General features: G+C 42.4%; 1 protein-coding gene across 2 annotated transcripts; it reads right to left on the reverse strand.

Annotated features, from left to right (window-relative positions):
• Positions 1-458: 458 nt before the first annotated feature.
• stat1a (signal transducer and activator of transcription 1a) lies at positions 459-24,281 on the reverse strand. 2 transcript variants are annotated; one of them, XM_084155676.1, is made up of 24 exons: positions 24,111-24,281; positions 18,307-18,434; positions 18,042-18,186; positions 17,792-17,887; positions 17,544-17,630; positions 17,329-17,407; positions 17,133-17,224; positions 16,048-16,199; positions 15,777-15,935; positions 12,620-12,712; positions 12,452-12,511; positions 12,228-12,339; positions 12,065-12,106; positions 11,638-11,721; positions 7,104-7,202; positions 6,776-6,911; positions 6,602-6,657; positions 6,395-6,486; positions 2,524-2,663; positions 2,245-2,433; positions 1,848-1,923; positions 1,578-1,698; positions 1,360-1,398; positions 459-971 (listed from the first exon to the last, which is right to left on the reverse strand). In XM_084155676.1, exons 2-24 carry the CDS (start codon positions 18,432-18,434, stop codon positions 936-938), a joined length of 2,313 nt encoding a protein of 770 aa, XP_084011802.1. In that variant the 5' UTR covers positions 24,111-24,281; the 3' UTR covers positions 459-935. The 2 variants fall into 2 exon arrangements, with proteins under 2 accessions (XP_084011802.1, XP_084011803.1); XM_084155677.1 differs by lacking the exon at positions 1,360-1,398.
• Between the last annotated feature and the right edge of the window lie 1,081 nt (positions 24,282-25,362).

The following is a 25,362-nucleotide window of genomic DNA, read 5'->3' on the forward strand; positions in this document are numbered from 1 at the left end:
CATATAAGCATATACTTGAAAAGTCAGGTTGTTTTGGTGAGAACTCGTCTGTTTGTGTGTCTGTGTTTGTGTCATAGACTATGGGAGGGACAGTGAGTACATTGCAGGGCATTGCATTCAAAATCTTAAACCCCAAACTATTGTACTAAAAGCACTAAGGCAACGTACTTGTGATTTGATGAATGACTATGATATTGTTATTAAATAACTCAGTGATTTGACTTTGTATCCCCAGTCTCTGTTGCACAAGAAGCCTCGTATGTATGAGTGTTTATTGTTCATCTGTGTAGTTGCAGGTCAACTTCAACATTAACTAATTATTTTGAATGTACCACAGGTGTATACTGATGTCATCAGTTTGTTTGTTTTCATTCAAGTATATCTGCTTCAGCTGTGTGTTGCAGGCAATGGAGATATGTTTATTTCAATGATCAAACAATAAATAAATAACTTCAAAAGATGGATAATATCTCATTTTATTCTTTTTTTGGGGTCATTTAGCAGATGGTCTTATCCAGAGTGACTTACAAGTAGTGAGTGCATACACTTTCAGACCTTTTTTTCCCTTACTGTGAATCGAACCCACAACCGTGGCGTCGCAAGTGAGCCACACAGGACTGTATATGGTTGAATATGGACATGGAAAGACTTAGGAGCGCCTATTCAGTCATTATATGAATGTTACAGTAGTTAGCTAAGTGTTTTATGTTTATACACATTATCACCAAAATATATAATTGTTTCCAGTGAGCGTAATATATAATGTATATTTCTACTGTAATTGTATATCTTTCAAACTGACTCCGTACAAAAAAAGTTTATATGTTCTGCAACATGACTACTGAAGTTCAAGGAGAGTAAAGGATACAAATGAAATAGGCTTCAATATAAAACATGTTCTGGACTAAATGATCAGGTCCCACATGTCCGTTGGCTCAGTTGCTGTCCAAGTTAGGCATGTTCTCAAACATCTACAGAGGATGATAAATAGTCAACATGAGCAAAATGTCTTTATGGATGCAAAACTACCATAGGTTAGACTAGCGGGACAAAATAAATGCCATCATGATGACATTGAATTTGCAACATGCACATTCATTCCAATCTAAAGGGATTTAAGCATTTTTAGAGGATGTTGCATACTGGTCAGGAAATGTAGCAGACTACAGATAATCATGCATACATGAGCCTCATGCTGAAAACACAAAACAGTTGTACTGCACGTACTACTATAAGTTACTACAGTAGGTACGGTTTGACAGCACCAGTGTTTATTTTGTGTCATTGAAATGTCACCCACAGCCTGTTATTACTAGCAAAGACATGCTTATTCGGCGAAAACGGCACCATTAACTATACCTGAAAGTCTTCAGGTAAAAACTCTCCGAGATCAGATGGCTGAGGCAAGTAGTATGATGAAGAAGAATAATGGACGAGAAATGTCATGATGACATATCGGCTACATATTCGCCAATGATTGCATTGTTCATCAATTCTTAGATAGTGTTTGGCATCAGACTGCAATTGAATGGAATTTAATAAACTTTTTTGAGCACCAGAGGGGAAGTTTTACTCACCACAGCATCAATATCCTTAGGACTATTCCAACACTGGAGCACTGGTGCAACACTCCTCTTCAGCTCTCCGAACACGTCTGGCGACATGGGCATCATGTTGTCTTGCAGTCTAGATGGGTGACTAAAACACATTGCGAAAATGACAGTTAAGTCAGATCATCAATCATACTCAAACCAGACTATTGCAAATACAAATACAGTATTTATGGCACCTTCACCTTTTACGAAATAAATGAATATTGAGTAATATGAAGTGTACTCTAGACTTACACTTCTGACACTGATATGAGTTCTGTCTTCATGTATCCTGTTGTGGTGGGACTCTCCACATCCATGGGCTCCGATGCTGAAAAATTAAAATGGTGGGCCAGAGATAAAGACCACCTGCCCCAACTGCTCCACAACCCCAAAGGTCTACCAAACAGACATCCTGGTCCTCACAGGGGCTTTGTGTAAATCAAAAAGAACACAATTGCTACCAAGGGGCATGATTGATGGGACAATGGAAGTAGATTTCAGTAATGCTTCTTTATTCCGGGACCCCCCATACGTAAAATGTATACACGTATGACTAAGTCGCATTGGATAAAAGCGTCTGCTAAATGGCATATATTATTTATTATAATATTTACAGAGGATTGAAACAAAAAGGTTGCTGGCTGCTTACCCTCTGTGGCCCTGGCGTAGTACTTTCCGAAGGCCTTGTCTTTGGGGATGTCTGGGTAGAGGAAGCGGAGTGGGTTCTCTGGGATGTTCTCAGCTGCCATCACCTTGTAGGTGCGGATGATGTCAGGCAGAGAGACAGCAGACAGCTCCTTCTTGGTGTAGGGCTCCACTGCATGGAATACAGGCTTATCTGCGAAACACACACACATCAACCTTTTAATTGTAATTGCCTACAGGGCCGCTGTGTGTGCGTGTGGTGTGTGTGTTTTCACAGACTCACCATATAGGTCGTGTTCCACCCAAGTGAATGTGATGGCTCCATCTCTGCTACTCTCACTGAAGCGCAGCAAGAACGTGCCTGGACACTTCCCAGTCAGCATGGACTTCTCCCTCTCCTTACTCACAAAGCCCAGAATGCAACTAAATGTAAACAACATTTTACTTTATTATGTATATTTGACAGGGGAAATTCACATTGTTCAACAATTCTGTAAATGTACAGTGCATTCGGAAAGTATTCAGACCCCTTAACTTTTTCCACATTTTGTTACGTTACAGCCTTATTCTAAAATGGATTAAATTGTTTTTTCCCTCATCAATCTACACACAATACCCCATAATGACAAAGCAAAAACAAGTTTTTTGAAATTTTTGCAAAATGTATTAGAAATAAAAAACTGAAATATCCCATTTACATAAGTATTCAGACCGTTTACTCAGTACTTTGTTGAAGCACCTTTGGCAGCGATTACACCATCGAGTCTTCTTGGGTATGACGCTACAAGCTTGGTACACCTGTACTTAGGGAGTTTCTCCCATTCTTCTCTGCAGATCCTCTCAAGCTCTGTCAGGTTGGATGGGGAGCGTCGCTGCACAGCTATTTTCAGATCTCTCCGGGGATGTTTGATCAGGTTCAAGTCCAGGCTCTGGCTGGGCCACTCAAGGTCATTCAGAGACTTGTCTCGAAGCCACTCCTGCGTTGTCTTGGCTGTGTGCTTAGGGTCATTGTCCTGTTGGAAGGTGAACCTTTGCCCCAGTCTGAGGTCCTGAGCGCTCTGGAGCAGGTTTTCATCAATAATCTCTCTGTACCTTGCTCTGTTCATCTTTCCCTCGATCCTGACTAGTCTCCCAGTCCCTGCCGCTGAAAAACATCCCCACAGGATGATGTTGCCACCACCATGCTTCACCGTAGGGATGGTGCCAGGTTTCCTCCAGATGTCACGCTTGGCATTCAGGCCAAAGAGTTCAATCTTGGTTTCATCAGACCAGAGAACCTTGTTTCTCATGGTCTGTGTCTTTAGGTGCCTTTGGCAAACTTCAAGTGGGCTGTCATGTGCCTTTTACTGAGGAGTGGCTTCCGTCTGGCCACTCTACCATAAAGGCCTGATTGGGGGAGAGCTGCAGAGATGGTTGTCCTTCTGGAAGGTTCTCCCATTTCCACAGAGCAACTCTGGAGCTCTGTCCGAGTGACCATCAGGTTCTTGGTCACCTCCCTGACCAAGGCCCTTCTCTCCCGAGCCGGACGGCCAGCTCTAGGAAGAGTCTTGGTGGTTCCAAACTTCTTCCATTTAAGAATGATGGAAGCCACTGTGTTCTTGGGGACCTTCAATGCTGCAGAAATGTTTGGGTACCGTTCCCCAAATCTGTGCTTCGACACAATCCTGTCTCGGAGCTCTACGGACAATTCCTTCGACCTCATGGCTTGGTTTTGCTCTGACATGCACTTTCAAGTGTGGGAACTTATATAGACAAGTGTATGCCTTTCCAAATCATGTCCAATCAATTGAATTTACCACAGGTGGACTCCAATCAAGTTGTAGAAACATCTCAAGGATGATCAATGGAAACAGGATACACCGGAGCTCAATTTCGAGTCTCATAGCAAAGGGTCTGAATACTTACAGTACCAGTCAAAAATTTGGACACACCTACTCATTCCAGGTTTTTCCTTTATTTTTAACTATTTTCTACATTGTAGAATAATAATGAAGACATCAAAACTATGAAATAACACATATGGAATCATGTAGTAACCAAAAAAGTGTTAAACAAACCAATATATATTTTATATTTGAGATTCTTCAAAGTAGCCACCCTTTGCCTTGATGACAGCTTTGCACACTCCTGGCATTCTCTCAACCAGCTTCATGAGGTAGTCACCTGGAATGCATTTCAATTAACAGGTGTGCCTTCTTAAAAGTTAATTTGTGGAATTTCTTTCCTTCTTAATGCGTATGAGCCAATCAGTTCTGTTGTGACAAGGTAGGGGATATACAGAAGATGGTATTTTACCAAATAGGGCTAAGTCCATATTATGGCAAGAACAGCTCAAATAAGCAAAGAGAAACAACAGTCCATCATTACTTTAAGACATGAAGGTCAGTCAATACGGAACATTTCAAGAAATTTGAAAGTTTCTTCATGGGCAGTCGCAAAAACCATCAAGCGCTATGATGAAACTGGCTCTCGTGAGGACCGCGACAGGAATGGAAGACCCAGAGTTAACTCTGCTGCAGAGGATAAGTTAAGAGTTACCAGCCTCTGAAATTGCAGCCCAAATAAATGCTTCACAGAGTTCAAATAACAGACACATCTCAACATCAACTGTTCAGAGGGGACTGTGTGAATCAGGCCTTCATGGTCGAATTGCTGCAAAGAAACCACTACTAAAGGACACCAATAACAAGAAGAGACCTGCTTGGGCCAAGAAACACGAGCAATGAACATTAGACCGGTGGAAATTTGTCGTTTGGTCTGGAGTCCAAATTTGAGATTTTGGGTTCCAACCGCCGTGTCTTTGTGAGACGCAGTGTGGGTGAACGGATGATCTCCGCATGTGTATTTCCCACCATAAAGCATGGAGGAGGTGGTGTTATGGTGTGGGGGTGCTTTGCTGGTGACATTGCGTCTCACTTAACCAGCATGGCAACCACAGCATTCTACAGCGATACGCCATCCCATCTGGTTTGGGCTTAGTGGGACTATCATTTGTTTTTCAACAGGACAATGACCCAAACCACCTCCAGGCTGTGTAAGGGTTATTTTACCAAGGAGAGTGATGGAGTGCTGCATCAGATAACCTGGCCTCCACAGTCCCCCGACCTCAACCAAATTGAGATGGTTTGGGATGAGTTGGACCGCAGAGTGAAGGAAAAGCAGCCAACAAGTGCTCAGCATATGTGGGAACTCCTTCAAGACTGTTGGAAAAGCATTCCAAGTGAAGCTGGGTGAGAGAATGCCAAGAGTGTGCAAAGCTGTCATCAAGGCAAAGGGTGGCTATTTGAAGATTCTCAAATATACTTTGATTTGTTTAAGACTTTTTTGTTTACTACATGATTCCATATGTATTATTTCATAGTTTTGATGTCTTCACTAATATTCTACAATGTAAAACATAGTAAAAATAAACAAAAACCCTTGAATGAGTAGGTGTGTCCAAACTTTTGACTGGTAGTTTATGTAAATAAGGTATTTCTGTTTTTCATTTTTAACAAAGTTTTCGCTTTGTCATTATGGGGTATTGTGATTGATTAGGATTTGTATTTATTTAATCCATTTTAGAATAAGGCTGTACCGTAACAAAATGTGGAAAAAGGGAAGGGGTCTGAATACTTTCCGAATGCACTGTAGCTGATTCAGCCATCTGTGGTCCCTGGTAGTCCATTAGAACTAGCAAGAGGAACGCTCAACTCCGTTCTCTCATATCGAGGCGGAGTTGAGTTTTCATAACTGGTCTCGGGATTTGCTAGCAACAACATTGTGTCACCATCAGTCGATTCTTCATCAGCTTACATGTACCTATGTTTGTCCTATACAACAACGGTCCTTCAGCGGGGTGCTGAAATTCATACTTTTAACACAAACTTTTATCGAATACAAACACCGATTTTTCAATTTTTACAAGAATCGACTGATGGTGACTCAATGTTGTTGCCATCAAATCCCTCGACTAGTTATCAAAACTCAACTCTGCCTCGATATAAGAGAACTGAATTGAGCGTTCCTCAGCTAATTAGAGCGTAACAGTGTAGTTGTTTGCTTTTGTGCTGAGAAACTAACAGAATGAAGTCTGTTGTGGCAAGCTATAGATACCATACTGCTAACTCTCTGATAATGATAATGTTCAACCCACTGAAAATGAAATAACTCACCCATCGTTCCACAGGGACAGCAGATGTCTCTTGATGAGGTCCAGGATGGCTTCGATCCACAGCCAGAAGGGAAAGCTCTTCTCACTGATACTCTACAGTAGACAATGTGTCTTCAGATGTCTAGATGGATTACTAGGTATCCTTCTATATTGTTGTGTTTGTGAACTGTAAAGATGTTGTATTCTGTATATTGTAGTCATGACCTACCTTACAGAACTTGGTCCAGGGGATAAGGCCCTCAGGATTCCTCTGTGCTTTCTGGCCTGTTAGAAAATGTATCTAGGTTCACCTCATCATCCAAGTATAGGGAGTTTGTAAATCAACCAACAACGTTATTAAAAGTATGGTAACATAAAAGACAAATCCCCCATCGTGACTCACCCAGTAGTTTGTCAGCCAGCATACCTAGCTGCTCATCATTGAGTCCCCTCTTGGTGACAGAGGAGAACTGCCAGCTCATCACCTCAGAAAGCTGACCCCAGGATGCTGCAGGAGGGCTCAGGAAGAACTTCAGGTTCTGGGACAGACCAGGGTAACGAGCGAGACAGAAAAAGAGAGCAGTGCGTTTGTGTACTGTCAATTTTTTATCTGATTTAGACTGGCTAATGCATGGGCCTTCTGAACAGGTCTCTCTTGCAATGAGATTTGATTTCAATGCAAATAACAAGTATAAATAAAGGTTAAATTGAATGAATGTACTGTACTCTACCTTCGGCTCGCTGGTCAGCATGTTGTACCACAGGATGGAGGCCCAGCCACTGGGCAGCTGGCTGACGTTGGAGATGACCACGATTGGCAGGGAGATGGCCTAAGAAGGACCAGAGTCCGGAGAAAATCAATGTCAAATTAAATAAGGCCAGAGTGCTGTTGGACCTCATGAAAATGGGAGTGTAGACCTAGTATAAAGTGAAGCCAGTTTAGATAGGGAAGCTGAGTGCCCGTCTTGCTAGTATGAGTTTGCTTCTTTTGCTGTATTGACACTGCTGCTGTAACTAGCTGTTTCTTGCTATGCTGCGGTTTTCTGATATGAATTTTGTTCGCAAATGCTCGCTAGCTGTGTTTGAACCTTGCCCGCATCATTCAATATGCTGGCTGCTGAGGGGATGTCATTGACTGCGAGGATCAATCCACGTCGCTGCTCTACTGTTGTCAGTCAATAGCGGCTACAACTAGCTAGCTAGTAGATTTGTTTAGGGAGTATTTTATACTTTGTTTGTTCCCAATGCCAGCTTCGGGCAGAGTGTGCGCTCAGTTAACACACCTCACCACTGAGAAATCGGCTCGCCCATACAGGAGGAAGTGGCCTACGCTAGCCTATATGCGTCGATATACAGTGAGTCCCAATGTTTTATTGATGACATGAGCAAGATGGTGCTTATCACGACGATTTGATAGTATTTGGTCTCATGCGGACACTAATTTGTTTAGTGCAGCAATCAATACAGATAATAGCCTATTATGTGTCGCGCGGGTCACGAGACCACTGCAAGACACTATAGTATCAGCTATACATTTACGGTGTCTTCCAGTCACATTAGCTAATTAGCTCACATTAGCTAATGTGACTTGCACCGGCAGTCACACTTACAATTTCGTACATACCTTCCCTTATAAATTTAACTAAAAACACATTTAATTTAACGTGCAGGTCTGGAACAGTGTGCAATTACAGCGATACTTGCTGCTTCTGTTCTGAGCATATTTCAGTCTCTATGTGGGGAAAAAAAGTATTAAGTCAGCCACCAATTGTGCAAGTTCTCCCACTTAAAAAGATGAGAGAGGCCAGTAATTTTCATCATAGGTACACATCAACTATGACTGACAAATTGAGATGTTTTTTCTCCAGAAAATCACATTGTAGGATTTTTTAGGAATTTATTTGCAAATTATGGTGGAAAATAAGTATTTGGTCACCTACAAACAAGCAAGATTTCTGGCTCTCACAGACCTGTAACTTCTTCTTTAAGAGGCTCCTCTGTCCTCCACTCGTTACCTGTATTAATAGCACCTGTTTGAACTTGTTATCAGTATAAAAGACACCTGTCCACAACCTCAAACAGTCACACTCCAAACTCCACTATGGCCAAGACCAAAGAGCTGTCAAAGGACACCAGAAACAAAATTGTAGACCTGCACCAGGCTGGGAAGACTGAATCTGCAATAGGTAAGCAGCTTGGTTTGAAGAAATCAACTGTGGGAGCAATTATTAGGAAATGGAAGACATACAAGACCACTGGTAATCTCCCTCGATATGGGGCTCCACGCAAGATCTCACCCCGTGGGGTCACAATGATCACAAGAACGGTGAGCAAAAATCCCAGAACCACACGGGGGGACCTAGTGAATGACCTGCAGAGAGCTGGGACCAAAGTAACAAAGCCTACCATCAGTAACACACTACGCCGCCAGGGACTCAAATCCTGCAGTGCCAGACGTGTCCCCCTGCTTAAGCCAGTACATGTCCAGGCCTGTCTGAAGTTTGCTAGAGTGCATTTGGATGATCCAGAAGAGGATTGGGAGAATGTCATATGGTCAGATGAAACCAAAATATAACTTTTTGGTAAAAACTCAACTTGTCGTGTTTGGAGGACAAAGAATGCTGAGTTGCATCCAAAGAACACCATACCTACTGTGCTTTGGGGCTGTTTTTCTGCAAAGGGACCAGGACGACTGATCCGTGTAAAGGAAAGAATGAATGGGGCCATGTATCGTGAGATTTTGAGTGAAAACCTCCTTCCATCAGCAAGGGCATTAAAGATGAAACGTGGCTGGGTCTTTCAGCATGACAATGATCCCAAACACACCGCCCGGGCAACGAAGGAGTGGCTTCGTAAGAAGCATTTCAAGGTCCTGGAGTGGCCTAGCCAGTCTCCAGATCTCAACCCCATAGAAAATCTTTGGAGGGAGTTGAAAGTCTGTGTTGCCCAGCGACAGCCCCAAAACATCACTGCTCTAGAGGAGATCTGCATAAGAGGAATGGGCCAAAATACCAGCAACAGTGTGTGAAAACCTTGTGAAGACTTACAGAAAACGTTTGACCTGTGTCATTGCCAACAAAGGGTATATAACAAAGTATTGAGAAACTTTTGTTATTGACCAAATACTTATTTTCCACCATAATTTGCAAATAAATTCATTAAAAATCCTACAATGTGATTTTCTGGATTTTTTTTATATATACAAGTTAGACAAAGCCTTCAGCTCAGGTAGACTACACTACCAGTCAAAAGTTTGGACACACCTACTCATTCAAGGGTTTCTTTAAAATGTTTTGCATTGTAGAATAATAATGAAGACATCAAAACTATGAACTAACACATATGGAATCATGTAGTAAACAAAAAGTGTTAAACAAATCAAAATATATTTTATATTTGAGATTCTTCAAATAGCCACCCTTTGCCTTGATGACAGCTTTGCACACTCTTGGCATTCTCTCAACCAGCTTCATGAGGTAGTCACCTGGAATGCATTTGGGCCAAGAAACTGCTTGGGCCAAGAAACACGCGGTGCGTCATATGAGAAATAGATGTACGGCTGCATTAGCTTATGCTACACAGAGGCCTTGTAGACAGTCATGTAATGGTAGAATGACCTATTGAGAGCTCCTAAATGTCGATGAGTTTACCTGCCAGTACCATGCCTCATTACGTTTGCTATGATGGCGTCAAATACACGTTGCTGTATTTGCTGGCAACTTGATATAAAGTACATTACATATACACGATGGGGGATTTGTCTTTTATGTTACCATACTTCTAATAACGTTGTTGGTTGATTTACAAACTCCCTATACTTGGATGATGAGGTGAACCTAGATACATTTTCTAAGACGCCTCAGACAACGACCCTAAGCACACAGTCAAGACAACGCAGGAATGGCTTTGGGACAAGTCTCTGAATGTCCTTGAGTGGCCCAGCCAGAGCCCGATCGAACATCTCTGGAGAGACCTGAAAATAGCTGTGCAGCGACGCTCCCCATCCAACCTGACAGAGCTTGATGATCTGCGGAGAAGAATGGGAGAAACTCCCCAAATAAAGGTGTGCCAAGCTTAAAGCGTCATTCCGAAGAAGACTCAATGCTGTAAACGCTGCCAAAGGTGCTTCAACAAAGTACTGAGTAAAGGGTCTGAATACTTATGTAATTGTGATATTTCCGTTTTTTTTATTTGTAATACATTTGCAAAAATTTCTAAAAACCAGTTTTTGCTTTGTCATTATGGGGTATTGTGTGTAGATTGATGATGGAAAAAAGCAATAATCAATTTCAGATTAAGGCTGTAACGTAACAAAATGTGGAAAAAGTCAAGGGGTCTGAATACTTTCCGAAGGCATTGTAGCTGCAGGTGGTTGACTGGGTCATATTGCTTAAGTTTGCTTGTTAGATAAGGATATATTTTTATGTAGACCCGTCAGATGATTACTCATTTAGTTTCAGTGAGAGCACCCGGCGGTGTGTTTCCAGGGCGGTTGGGTTCATATTGCTTACAGTTGCTAGTTAGATAGGACGAATATTCCCATATACCAAGATGACAGCTCACCTTGCGTCAAGCATATGAGAACTATAAGACATACGTTGCACAGCGCATTCTACAAATTGTTAATATTCACACATGGTATGGTCTTGTAATGGTAGGATGACTTAGCTGATCTATTTGATCATATCTCAACGGCGCATTCTGCCGTAGCTACACATAGTCGTCTGGCGTATGGTTCTGCTGTTTTGGGGGATTGGTATAGCTTGTAGGTAATTGTATATATTGACGCTTTGCTTGGGCAGTGAGCTACCCTGATGTAACAGAGACTATATCGCAAAGACTTGCAATATTAAATTATTTAATAAATGGTTAAACATATTTCTATGTGGCGTTTCCTTTCTGAAATAAATCATCAGCATCAGCTGAGATGGCACCAATTAGATGCTAGTAACAATCCCCTCTACCTTATTTGGAGTTCTATTTAAGCTGACCGATTCTGCTAACACATCCTGCTGCCGCTTGCTGCTACTGCTAGTATGCGTTTGCTTCTTTGCTCCCACCACCACTCCAGCCTCCACCTGTTAGGTTCTGTTTTCCTGCTTGTAGGTAATTTGATATATTGATGCTTTGCTTGGGCAGTGAGCTACCCTGAAGGAGCAGAGCCTATATCGCCAAGACTTGCATGACTCATTCTTTAATAAATGGTTAAAAAAAAACGTTTTCTACTTGGTGCTTCCTTTCTGAACTATATGTCAGACCACTTACCTCTAGCTTGAGCTCCAGACCTGACTGGTTGAGTTCAGACTCAAAGCAGATGCAGTGCAGCTCTTCTGTCACAATGAGAGGCCCCTGGAATAACATGGTCAGACAGTAACACATTAGGGCGATGTCCCAATTGTCTCACCTTCCTCCAAAAGTCTGCACTTGTTCACTTCCCTTCACCGATTTGAAAGAAATATGATGGAAACTCCCTCCGGCCCATACCAATCCAATGCTTTTAGATTTGTGGGAAGTAGTGAACAAGTGTACACTTCAGGAGAAAGGAGATATTATTGTGACGCACCCTAGGACTCAGTACCACGCTGTACTTAGTACATATCATATCTACCGGAATGAATTGACTGTAACTGATTACCTTGTCATTATAGGACAGTCCTATAACCCAGCTATCAATCTGCAGGTAGTCTCTTACCTCATTTGTTCTGTTGCCGGCTACTTTCTGCTCTTTCAGTTGCTGTGTTGAGACCAGAGAATAAACTGTAAGGAGTGATGACAGTGCAGGTCCAAATGGCCAATCGGGACAACTCATTCAGATATAGTGCCCTGTATGCTATTTGTAAATTGTGCTAGCTTACCAAATGGCGAAACTCTGCAGCCAAGCTTCCATTTGACTCCTCCATATTCATAACCTTTGTGTTGGTCCCCAATATGTTGAACTTACGAAACCCTTTCTTTTCTGTAACGTCCCTGGAGAGAAAACACAATGTGCATTCCCCCTTTAGTTGTGTATTCACATCACAAATTCAAGAGCAGGACATAACACACAAACACATATATTCTACTACACTCATCCACTTACTTGTCAAACAAAGCTTTCACTTTGAGTTGATAGTTGAATTCCTGGAGCTTCACAAGAAATCTAGAGAAGATGAAATACAAATCAAAACTCAACCAGGCCTGGAAAGATCCATAGGAACTACAGATGGGAGGAACTACAGATGGTAGGTGCTGTTGTGTTTGTGCTTACCTGAGCTTGACAGTGAATTGCACCTGTGTCTTCAGCACCAGGGGTCTCTGTGGATGTGTGGGCATACAGGGCTGTCTCTCCACCACCAATGAACTGAGACACACCACAGACACAAGGAATGTTGAGGTGATATACTGTATAGAGGCATTTAGAAGTGATATTCTTCAAGAACAAATGGGTATAGACATATAAAAAGAAACATCCCTTTTTCAGGACCCTGTCTTTCAAAGATAATTCGTCAAAATCCAAATAACTTTAGAGATCTTCATTGAAAAGTGGTTAAACGCTGTTTCCCATGCTTGTTCAATGAACCTTAAACAATTAATGAACATGCACCTGTGGAACGGTCGTTAAGACACTAACAGCTTACAGACTGTAGGCAATTAAGGTCAGTCACAGTTATGAAAACTTAGGGACACTAAAGAGGCCTTTCTACTGACTCTGAAAAACACCAAAATAAAGATACCCAGGGTCCCTGCTCATCTGCGTGAACATGCCTTAGGCATGCTGTTAGGAGTTACACCAGGAACGCACAATCCCTCCATCAGACTGTCAGCAATAGGCTGAGAGAGGCTGGACTGAGGGCTTGTAGACCTGTTGTAAGGCAGGTCCTCACCAGACATCACCGGCAACAACGTCGCCTATGGGCACAAACCCACCGTCGCTGGACCAGACAGGACTGGCAAAAAGTGCTCTACACTGACCAGTCGCGGTTTTGTCTCACCAGGGTTGATGGTCGGATTCGCATTTATCGTCAAAGGAATGAGCATTACACCGAGGCCTGTACTCTGGAGCAGGATCGATTTGGAGGTGGAGGGTCCGTCATGGTCTGTGGCGGTGTGTCACAGCATCATCAGACTGAGCTTGTTGTCATTGCAGGCAATCTCAACGCTGTGCGTTACAGGGAAGACATCCTCCTCCCTCATGTGGTACCCTTCCTACAGGCTCATCCTTAAATTACCCTCTAGCATGACAATGCCACCAGCCATACTGCTCGTTATGTGGGTGATTTCCTGCAAGACAGGAATGTCAGTGTTCTGCCATGGCCAGCGAAGAGCCCGGATCTCAATCCCATTGAGCACATCTGGGACCGGTTGGATCGGAGGGTGAGGGCTAGGGCTATTCCCCCCAGAAATGTCTGGGAACTTGCAGGTGCCTTGGTGGAAGAGTGGGGTAACATCTCACAGCAAGAACTGGCAAATCTGGTGCAGTACATGAGGAGGAGATGCACTGCAGTACTTAATGTAGCTGGTGGCCACACCAGATACTGACTGTTACTTTTGATTTTGACCCCCCCCCTTTGTTCAGGGACAAATTATTCAATTTCTGTTAGTCACATGTCTATGGAAATTGATCAGTTTATGTCTCAGTTGTTGAATCTTGTTATGTTCATACTAATATTTACACATGTTAAGTTTGCTGAAAATAAATGCAGTTGACAGTGAGAGGACATTTCTTTTTTTGCTGAGTTTATATATATATATATATATAAACTGGTTAAACGCTGTTTCCCATGCTTGTTCAATGAACCATAAACAATTAATGAACATGCACCTGTGGAACGGTCGTTAAGACACTAACAGCTTACAGACTGTAGGCAATTAAGGTCAGTCACAGTTATGAAAACTTAGGACACTAAAGAGGCATTTCTACTGACTCTGAAAAACACCAAAATAAAGATACCCAGTACCAGTTAAAAGTTTGGACACACCTACTCATTCAAGGGTTTTTCTTTATTTTTACTATTTTCTACATTGTAGAATAATAGTGAAGACATCAAAACTATGAAATAACACATATGGAATCATGTAGTGACCAAAAAAGTGTTAAACAAATGAAACTATAATTTATATTTGAGATTCTTCAAATAGCCACCCTTTGCCTTGATGACAGCTTTGCACACTATTGGCATTCTCTCACCCAGCTTCATGAGGTAGTCACCTGGAATTAAAAGTTAATTTGTGGAATTTATGAAGACCACCACAGGAATGGAAGACCCAGAGTTACCTCTGCTGCAAAGGATAAGTTCATTAGAGTTACCAGCCTCAGAAATTGCAGCCCAAATAAATGCTTCACAGAGTTCAAGTCACAGACACATCTCAACATCAACTGTTCAGAGGAGACTGTGTGAATCAGGCCTTCATGGTCAAATTGCTGCAAAGAAACCACTACTCAAGTACACCAATAAGAAGAAGAGACTTGCTTGGGCCAAGAAACACGAGCAATGGACATTAGACCGGTGGAAATTTGTCCTTTGGTCTGGAGTCCAAATTTGAGATTTTTTGTTGCAACCGCCGTGTCTTTGTGAGACGCGGTGTGGGTGAACAGATTATCTCCGCATGTGTATTTCCCACCATAAAGCATGGAGGAGGAGATGTTATGATGTGGGGGTGCTTTGCTGGTGACACAGTCTGTGATTTATTTAGAATTCCAGGCACACTTAACCAGCATGGCTACCACAGCATTCTGCTGCGATACGCCATCTCATTAGACCGGTGGCGGCCCTCATAAGAGCCAGTTTCATCATAGCGCTTGATGGTTTTTGCGACTGCACTTGAAGAAACTTTCAAAAAGTACTTGAAATGTTCCGTATTGACTGACCTTCATGTCTTAACGTAATGATGGACTGTCGTTTCTCTTTGCTTATTTGAGCTGTTCTTGCCATAATATGGACTTGTTTTTTTACCAAATAGGGCTATCTTCTGTACACCCCCCCTACCTTGTCACAACACAACTGATTGGCTCAAAGGCATTAAGAAGGAAAGAAATTCCACAAATTAACTTTTAAGAAAGCACACCTTTTACTTGAAATGCATTCCTGGTGACTACCTCATGAAGCTGGTTGAGAGAATGTCAAGAGTGTGCAAAGCTGTCATCAAGAATCTCAAATATATTTTGATTTGTTGAACACTTTTTTGGTTCCTACATGATTCCATATGTGTTATTTCATAGTTTTGATGTCTTCACTATTATTCTACAAAATAAAAAACAGTAAAAATAAAGAAAAAACCTTGAATGAGTAAGTGTGTCCAAACTTTTGACTGGTAGTGTGTGTGTGTATATATATATATATATAATTAATTTAAATTATCAAAAACAGCAGCAAAGAACACAGAGTGGACCTTTAACAGTGGAATACAAGTGTGGTGTCACTCACTGTTCTAGGATGTTCCGGAACAGTGCCAGGGCCCGCCCCTCCAGTAAGCCTTTCTGCTGTGTGATTGGGTCGTTGTCGTATGTGTACTTCTGCTCTAGTTCCTGGAGCTCCTTCAGCTGCTGCCTCACCTGCTGCAGGCTTTCCGCCACCGCTGTGAACCTACAGGGGGAGACGAAGAAAAATACTTTATTAAAAAATTGTTGGGTTCATAAATTCATATTTTTGCTTGATCAGACAAGATTTGCCCAAGAGAATGAACTAGCCTCCTCACCAGTTCTGCAGTTGGTCCAGACATGCGTTGGGTGGTCCTCCGATACAGGAGCTCTGCTGCCTCTTTTTCCACTCAGGCAGCTCCTCTGAGATCAGGTCTGACTGGACTGCCTCTGCCATGTTAAGCACCTCTGCCAATTGGCCAACCACTTCCTGTGGAGGAAATGAAGTAAAGTCCATGCACACAAATAACAGTTATTATCTACTCTTCAATATGAGCAGGCTGGTTATTACTGGATAATACACTCTTAAGGTGTTTTCACACATAGTTTTGAGCTATAGTTCAAATCGGAGTTCAACTATTTGTTACATTGTCATTTCCCCTCCATTTGGTCCACTTGGTTTCACACTGCCAAATGTCAAACTAACAAAAATTCCTTAACAAAACCATGTGTCCATTCAAGTAATTTGTTTAAATGCTCACGTTAAATCCATCTATGATTATCATGAAGCATCACTTGTGTGTCCCAATCTTCATATTACTTTCGCTTTGGTCTTCCATCAACATGCGGGAAGAAACTGAGGACAATAGCCGCTCTAACTGCGAGGTGAATAGGCTATATTCAGCTATATCCCCGGTATAGCCCACAGCTCCCCTAATCTGCATCAGATGCGCTCATAAATGTGCTGCTACTCACAATGTTTCAGAGATCTCAAGTGATGATGCTGGGTACTTTAAATCAAATGCTCAGTCAAACAACCAATAATAATGCGCAACTTATTTTCCTCTGTTTGGCCGGACTGCGTTCTCACCTGCAGCGAACCGCACCACAGTACGAATTGAATCGGACCGAGACCACCCTTTTTGAGCAAACCACTGTGCTTTGTTTAGTGCGCTCCCAAGTGCGGATATAGTGTCCACACCAGTCCAAACGAACCGAACTAAGGGGGTAAACGCACCAGAGTTTGGAAATACCGCACCAAACCAATTTGGTGTGAAAGCCCCCTTAGTCTCAACTCATATGTTCGGAATGACTAGAATACATGTCGTTTTAGTGGTGCTTGAAGCGTAAACAATCAGTTAATATTCACAGTACAATGTCATGATAAAATGTCACTGTTTAGCCTCATCATGACCCCTCTTACCCCTCTCTTGAACTTCAGCTTGAAACACATCTCTACAATCAGCAGCTTCTCATGTTCCAGCTGTTTCGGTGTCAGCCCGTTAATTTCATGTTCTAAAGTGAGAGAAGGAAAAACATTCACTTACTGACTATACTTGAAACACAGATTCCTGTAAATAGATGATGATCTATTACAGATTGAGAATAAATCACCTCACCTCTGTTCTTAAGAGTATTTAGCTTAAAGTCATGCTCGTCTTGAAGGTATTCCAGAGACTTTATATTCTGATCCGCTTCCTAGCAAGTGAGATAAACGTGTTGGATCAGATAGATGACAAAACTGACATGCATGAACATGTACTGAAAATCAATGATGGACTTGTTCCACCAGGAAACAATCAACATATAGTATATGATGGAAATGTTAACTCACCTGAACCTTGTTTTTCATGTCTTTGACTTTGTTGTCCAGCTTTTGTTTCTCCAGAACCATGCTAGTGTGTGTGTTTTCTCTGTCAGTCTGAGAAGAAAATACTGTTCATTTAACTGCACAGTTAAAGCATGTAAACGGTCCAATATACAGTTATGGATCATCTACAATATCTGACAGCATGGATAGAGAAAGACGTGTGGTGATTTTATGAATTACAATGTATGTCAATACAAGTCAATGTAGGGCACCTCTATGCTTTTGGCAGCAGCCAGAATCCTCTGCTCCTCCTTCAGGTTTCTGGAGATGATCATGGCCATGTGAACAGGGTCCTCCTGAAAGTGGTCCTGTGAAAGTGTGTACTTTATTACTATAAACCCCCAAAACAACTCAGACACTGGGGTCATACATTAAAAAACGTATTATAGATCATTACTGTAACATACAAGCAATACAGTATGGAAGGACACTGGTAAAGACGTAACTGAGCTCATACTAAACCTGGAGGTTTCTCTTGATCTTGCGGATGTTGTGTTGTAGCAGGAAGTTGTTCTCCAGGGCGAAGCGGCTGTGTTGGTCATCCAGCTGGGCTAGCAGGTCATGGAAACGTACTGTTGCTAAGGAGTCCTGAACAGCCACATTTTCCCTACAGGGTTTCAATCACAGGGGAAGATATCGGATGAAGGAGATGAATAGACTACAGTAGAGAGTCAATCTTTATTTATCCATTAAATACAGCAGACACTCTCCTACCATCACTGCTTACCAGTCGATGCTCTCAATCCACTTGCTGAGGTACTGTCTGATGTCCATGGGGAAGGAGTCATCATAGAGCTGGTCGACCTGCTCCAGGTATTTAGACTCCAGTAGTTGCAGCTGGCACCACTGGGCCATCTGATCAAGGAGAAGTAACAGAGAGCTATGTAATGAGGCAACCAAATAAATTAAGATATGAATATTGTCTAAGATTGAGACGTGTATTTGGTTACAATATGACCTGTATCAACTAACCCATTTAGATGATGGGCCGTAGAAAGCTACAGGATCTGCTTTAGTTTTCGAGATGATCAATCTCTGTCGAGGGAGGAGCTGGTTTTTACATAGTGTGTATTTATTTATTCTGAACACAAAAATGTAAATATATACTTTTATGTTCGCTAGCTGGACAGGCAAACGTCGCAGAGTACTAAACTGTAAACCAATCAAAACTTGTGTACTATCCATGGTACTATCTCTGCTGATCCCGTCTGCCAATCACATTATCCGTATCTAAGGTAGTAGACAGCTGGTGACATATTGAGAGCAATCTTCATCCGACAAACTGCTATCAGGTAAAGTCTTTATTTATTTATAACTATTTAGTTATAGAAACATGATACCATCAATGCAAGCTGTAAAACGACTCCCAACTTAGAACACAGCAACCTTAGTAATGTAGTTAGCTAGCTAGCTAGCTAGCTAGCTAGGTACAACAAGCAAATCTGTTGCTAGCTAGCAGGAGCAGATACTGTAGCTTTATCACTAGCTAGCATGTCATTCCGGGACAAGGAGCGTTTTAGCTATCAGTTTATTCAAAGTAATAATTTAAGACTACAAAAATCTATAGGACAAGTAGTGTAAATCTAATAGTCATCAAGGCAGGACCCACTAATTTCATTGATACTGACAAATAAGAAATGGCACATTATCCCTGTCAATAGTTGGACTAGGATGATTGCAGAGCACCCTGCCTGCCTCAAAAGTCAGGATGTTCATTTTGTAGCTCACAAAATACATTCCTTTGCTGTGATTTATTTTATTCATTCTGGTCTCCCACTTTTGTCTCACATTATCTATTCAGCTCTCCTGTGTACTGCACCCAGAGATCAACAAGTGCTATTCACCAAGCATGGGCTGATTCACGGACCTGTGAGGAGAACCATCCTACTGCAGTTTGAACTAGCCTTGCCGTCACTATTTAGACATTGGGATCACATATGCATTTGCCTGTTGTCTTTTCTTTGTGGATTTTGTCTTGGACAGTTTAGCGCATTTTAGAGTTGAAGCACACCCACTACAGATACATGTACTTGTTTGAGCATCTTTATTCATTATTGTCTCTCACTTTTGTCTCCTATGATCTATTCACCAAGTCCTGCCATTTGAACTATCCCTGCTGTCCGTCACTATTTAGACATTGAGACCACATATGCATTTGCCTGTCTTTTCTTTGTTGGTTGTCTTACACAGTCTAGTGCATTTTAGAGTTGAAGAACACCAACTACAGATACACATGCTTGTTTGAGCATCTCAAAGACTAAATTCAATGTAGAATCAGTTTCACACATGACAAACTGATTATTTTACTATTGTAACATGCAGTGGGGAGAATTATATCGTCCCCGTCAGCAGCCCAGGCTTTTACCATAGACGGTAGAGTTCTCGTCTCTAGACCACACAAGCTTTAGATTGCATTCTGTTAAGGTACTTGTCTCTCTCTACATCGGTCAGCTACATTAGTGACCAGGGTGGGATCTTTGATACGCCTATGGGGCCTGGGCACACAAATGCTCCTACAGAGAAGGGGGAATACTGAATCATGCGCTGATGACAGTTCTACAGTCTCTATCAGAGGCCCAGGCTTTTGGCATAGATGGTAAAGCTCTAATTTCTGGACTGCAACCCTCCACAGTACTTGATTTAGCCTATATTGATTGGTAGGTTACACTATATTTAGATACTTCAAATACTCCCTAAGCCACCTTTGCTATTTGTCTCCATACCCAATAAATGGTGAAACACTATTTGTGATTGTGTTCTTTGTTGAAATGTACATGCATGAAACGTACATTATAATTCGATTTTGGCAACGTCATCTTTTAGAAGGTTAGTGGGAATGTTAATTTAAACCACCTAGATATACTCACATTCACTGAACATCTAGTATTTGAAACTCAAACAATTTATGAACTGCTTTTTCTATAATCCTACAGGCTCTATCATTCTCTTTATCATTCTCCATACCTTATATTCCAATGCATCCAACATTATAGAGCTCAGCGTTCAACACCATAGTGCCCTCAAAGCTCATCACTAAACTAAGGACCCTGGGACTAAACACCTCCCTCTGCAACTGGATCCTGGACTTCCTGACGGGTGGTAAGGGTAGGCAACAACACATCTGCCACGATGATCCTCAACACGGGGGCCCCTCAGGGGTGCATGCTTAGTTCCCTCCTGTACTCCCTGTTCACTCATGACTGTGTGGCCAAGCACGACTCCAACACCATCATTAAGTTTGCCAACGACACAACGGTGGTAGGCCTGATCACCGACACTGATTAGACAGCCTATAGGGAGGATGTCAGAGACCTGGCAGTGTGGTGCCAAGACAACAACCTCTCCCTCAACGTGATCAAGAAAAAATTAGACGATCGTGGACTACAGAAAAAGGAGGGTTGAGCACGCTCCCATTCTCATCGACGGAGCTGTAGTGGAGCAGTTTCAGGTTCCTTGGTGTCCACATCACCAACAAACTGTCATGGCCCGAACACACCAAGACAGTCTTGAAGAGGGCACAACAACGCCTATTCCCCCTCAGGAGACTGAAAAGAGTTGGCATGGGCCCTCAGATCCTCAAAAAGTTATACAGCTGCACCATTGACAGCATCCTGACTGGTTGCATCACTGTCTGGTATGGCAACTGCTCAGCCTCCGACCGCAAGGTGCTAGAGAGGGTAGTGCGTACGGCCCAGTACATCACTGGGGCCAAGCTTCCTGCCATTCAAGACCTCTATATCAGGCGGTGTCAGAGGAAGCCCCTGAAAATTGCCAAAGACTCCAGCCACACTAGTCATAGACCGTTCTCTCTGCTACCGCACGGCAAGTGGCACCGGAGTGCCAAGTCTAGGTCCAAAAGGCTTCTTAACAGCTTCTACCCCCAAGCCATAAGACTGCTGAACAGCTAATCAAATGGATACCTGGAATATTTGCATTGAATCCCCCCTTTTTTATGCTGCTGCTACTCGCTGTTTATTATCTATGCATAGTCACTTTAACCCTACCTACATGTACATATTAACTCAATCACCTCAACTAACCGGTGCCCCCGCACATTGACTCGGTACCGGTACCCCCTGTATATAGCCTCGTTATTGTTCCTCTTATTTTTTTTGCTTTAGTTTATTTAGTAAACATTTTCTTAACTCTTATTTTTCTTAAAACTGCATTGTTGGTTAAGGGCTTGTAAGTAAGCATTTCACGTTAAGGTCTACACCTGTTGTATTCGGCCCATGTGACAAATACAATTTGATTTGATTTGATGCACGCCCACCATTGTATTGGGCAGCTGCTATTTGAGAACTCATCTGGTTTAGAACTCAAACTCTGGTTATTTTACATTTTAGTCATTTAGCAGACGCTCTTATCCAGAGCGACTTACAGTTAGTGAGTACATACATTTTTTCATTCTGGTCCCCTGTGGGAAACGAACCCACAAACCTGGCGTTGCAAGCGCCATGCTCTACCAAATGAGCTACACGGGACTCTTACTACAGAGCACATTGTACTGTTTTTAGAGAAGATTGTATTGCAAGATATGCTATATGTGTAGGCTAAGCAATCTGTATTGCATAACCTGTATACACACACCTTTCTATCTACATGCTTTTATTTGAGTTTCTATGCAAAGTATATGATTGAAAGTTTCTTTAAGCCTGCAGCTAGTTACTTGAAATGAGACATAGACATGCCAAAACATGATTAAAAAATGGAATTCACTGACAGAGAAATAGCTAATGAAACACAAATTAACATTTACAGTAGTTGGCTAGCTTTTTTATAAATTGGCTAAATGGTTACCTCTTCATACGATCAAGACCATTCGTATTGCATGCTGAATATTTCACGTGCACTCGAAAACAGATAAACTACATGACCAAAGGTATGTGGACACCTATCTCGAATATCTCCTTCCAAAATCATGGGCATTAATATGTTGTTGGTCCCCCCCTTTGCTGCTATAACAGCCTCCACTCTTCTGGGAAGGCTTTCCACTAGATGTTGGAACATTGCTGCGAGGACTTGCTTCCATTCAGCCACAAGAGCATTAATGAGGTAGGGCACTGATGTTGGGCGATTAGGCCTGGCTTGCAGTCGGCGTTCCAACTCATCCCACAGGTGTTCGATGGGGTTGAGGTCAGGGCTCTGTGCAGGCCAGTCAAGTTCTTCCACACCGATCTCAACAAACCATTTCTGGACCACGCTTTGTGCACGGGGGCATTGTCATGATGAAACAGGAAAGGGCCTTCCCCAAACTTTTGCCACAAAGTTGGAAGCACAGAATCGTCTAGAATGTCATTGTATGCTGTTGCGTTAAGGTTTCCCTTCACTGGAACTAAGGGGCCTAGCCCGAACCATGAAAAACAGCCCCAGCCTATTATTCCTCCTCCACCAAACATTACAGTTGGCACTATGCATTGGGGCAGGTAGCGTTCTCCTGCCATCCGCCTAACCTAGATTCATCCATCGGACTGCCAGATGGTGAAGCGTGATTCATCACTCCAGAGAACGCGTTTCCACTGCTCCAGAGTCCAATAGCGGCGAGCTTTACACCACTCCAGCCGACGCTTGGCATTGCGCATGGTGATCTTAGGCTTGTGTGCGGCTGCTTGGCCATGGAAACCCATTTAATGAAGCTCCCGACAAACTGTTATTGTGCTGACGTTACTTTCAGAGGCAGTTTGGAACTCGGTAGTGAGTGACGATTTTTACATGCTTCAGCGGTCCCATTCTATGAGCTTGTGTGGCCTACCACTTCGCAGCTGAGCCGTTGTTGCTCCTAGACGTTTCCACTTCCCAATAACAGCACTTACAGTTGACCAGGGCAGGAATTTGACAAACTGACTTGTTGGAAAGGTGGCATCCTATGAAGGTGCCAAGTTTAAAGTCACTGAGCTCTTCAGTAAGGCCATTCTACTGCCAATGTTTGTCTATGGAGATTACATGGCTGTGTGCTCGATATTATACACCAACGGGTGTGGCTGAATAGCCGAAACCACTAATTTGAAGTGGTATCCACATACTTTTGGTGATGTAGTGTATTTATCTTATTTCAGTCTTTGGGAGCTAGCTTATCTGATCCAGACAGCAGCTCGCGTTTTCACAAGAGGCTGTGTTTACATCGAAGACAGAAGCAGGCCATTGGCTGCCTTCATCACGAGGGGTATGTATGGGAGTTGTGATTGGTTCCAAGTTTAGCAGTTCGGCAAATTTGCCTGCGCAGACTGTTGAAATATACATTTTATGCGAAAATGTGCAAGAATTTAAGGCCAACACATTTTATAGTCATCATAAGCATGTTTTACTGTCATATACAAAATATCAGCTCCTCCCTCGACGGGGATCGATCAACTTCACGTTTTTCAGCTTCGGATCACCACCTAATTTACCCTATCTCAACACAAAAGGTCCCCCCTCCCCGTTTCCAAACAGAGATTGCAAGTGCTTTGAAGTAATTAATTTCCTTCTCCTTTCTAAGGAGCTGGTATAGAGGCTGTCATCAACACTGTTATAAATTATAGATCGCCTTACCTTTTATGTTGACTATGGACAAGAAATCACGAACGAAATACTTGAATAAAGTATGGTTTGCTGTTGCAGATCCGCTGCAAAGTACAGTCAGGTCACGCACAACATCAAACAGCATTACCCCGCAAAAAATGTTCACTTATTGTTCCATCTGTGGCGTAACAGTCTGACAATGACGCCCACATGCGGAATTATGTATTATCCAATAGGAGTTTCGGATTTTATCAGGGCTTTTTCGATAGCCAATCAAGACGCAGAGTTTGCTGCCAGACAGGCTGTTCCGACAGATGAACAACCTCCCATGAGATCCTTCACTGTCCATCTTAAGTATTTTCGTGGATATTAGACGACAATGGTACAATTTTGTTTTCATTAACTGTAATTAATGATATTACAGTGTTTTTAGTTGTTGACTGGTCGCAAATCTCCCCAAACCATGAGCAAACCATCTAAAGCAAATACTGGATTATCTGCTGCCGTTCAAAAGCAGAAGAAAACACCCATCAGAACAGCCAAGTGTTTACCACGTGTTTTCAGGGAAAGTGAAAGTAACTAGAGCGGCTTTGCTGAAACTGTAGCTTCCGGGGTGAATGGGCAGGGACTGATCTATAAATCGTAGATATTTAAAAAAAAATAATGAGTGGCTACTTTCACACTGACCAACTGAGATCAATAAAAACGATCTGGTCTGAATTCAAAGAATAGCCCAGCCCAATGAAGCGAGAACACATATTGTACAATATTAGGAGGAAATATACACTGCTCAAAAAAATAAAGGGAACACTAAAATAACACATCCTAGATCTGAATGAATAAAATAATCTTATTAAATACTTTTTTCTTTACATAGTTGAATGTGCTGACAACAAAATCACACAAAAATTATCAATGGAAATCAAATGTATCAACCCATGGAGGTCTGGATTTGGAGTAACCCTCAAAATTAAAGTGGAAAACCACACTACAGGCTGATCCAACTTTGATGTAATGTCCTTAAAACAAGTCAAAATGAGGCTCAGTAGTGTGTGTGGCCTCCACGTGCCTGTATGACCTCCCTACAACGCCTGGGCATGCTCCTGATGAGGTGGTGGATGGTCTCCTGAGGGATCTCCTCCCAGACCTGGACTAAAGCATCCACCAACTCCTGGACAGTCTGTGGTGCAACGTGGCGTTGGTGGATGGAGCGAGACATGATGTCCCAGATGTGCTCAATTGGATTCAGGTCTGGGGAACGGGAGGGCCAGTCCATAGCATC

This window comes from Coregonus lavaretus (assembly GCF_964263955.1).
Source record: "Coregonus lavaretus genome assembly, chromosome: 38".
NCBI lineage: Eukaryota > Metazoa > Chordata > Actinopteri > Salmoniformes > Salmonidae > Coregonus > Coregonus lavaretus.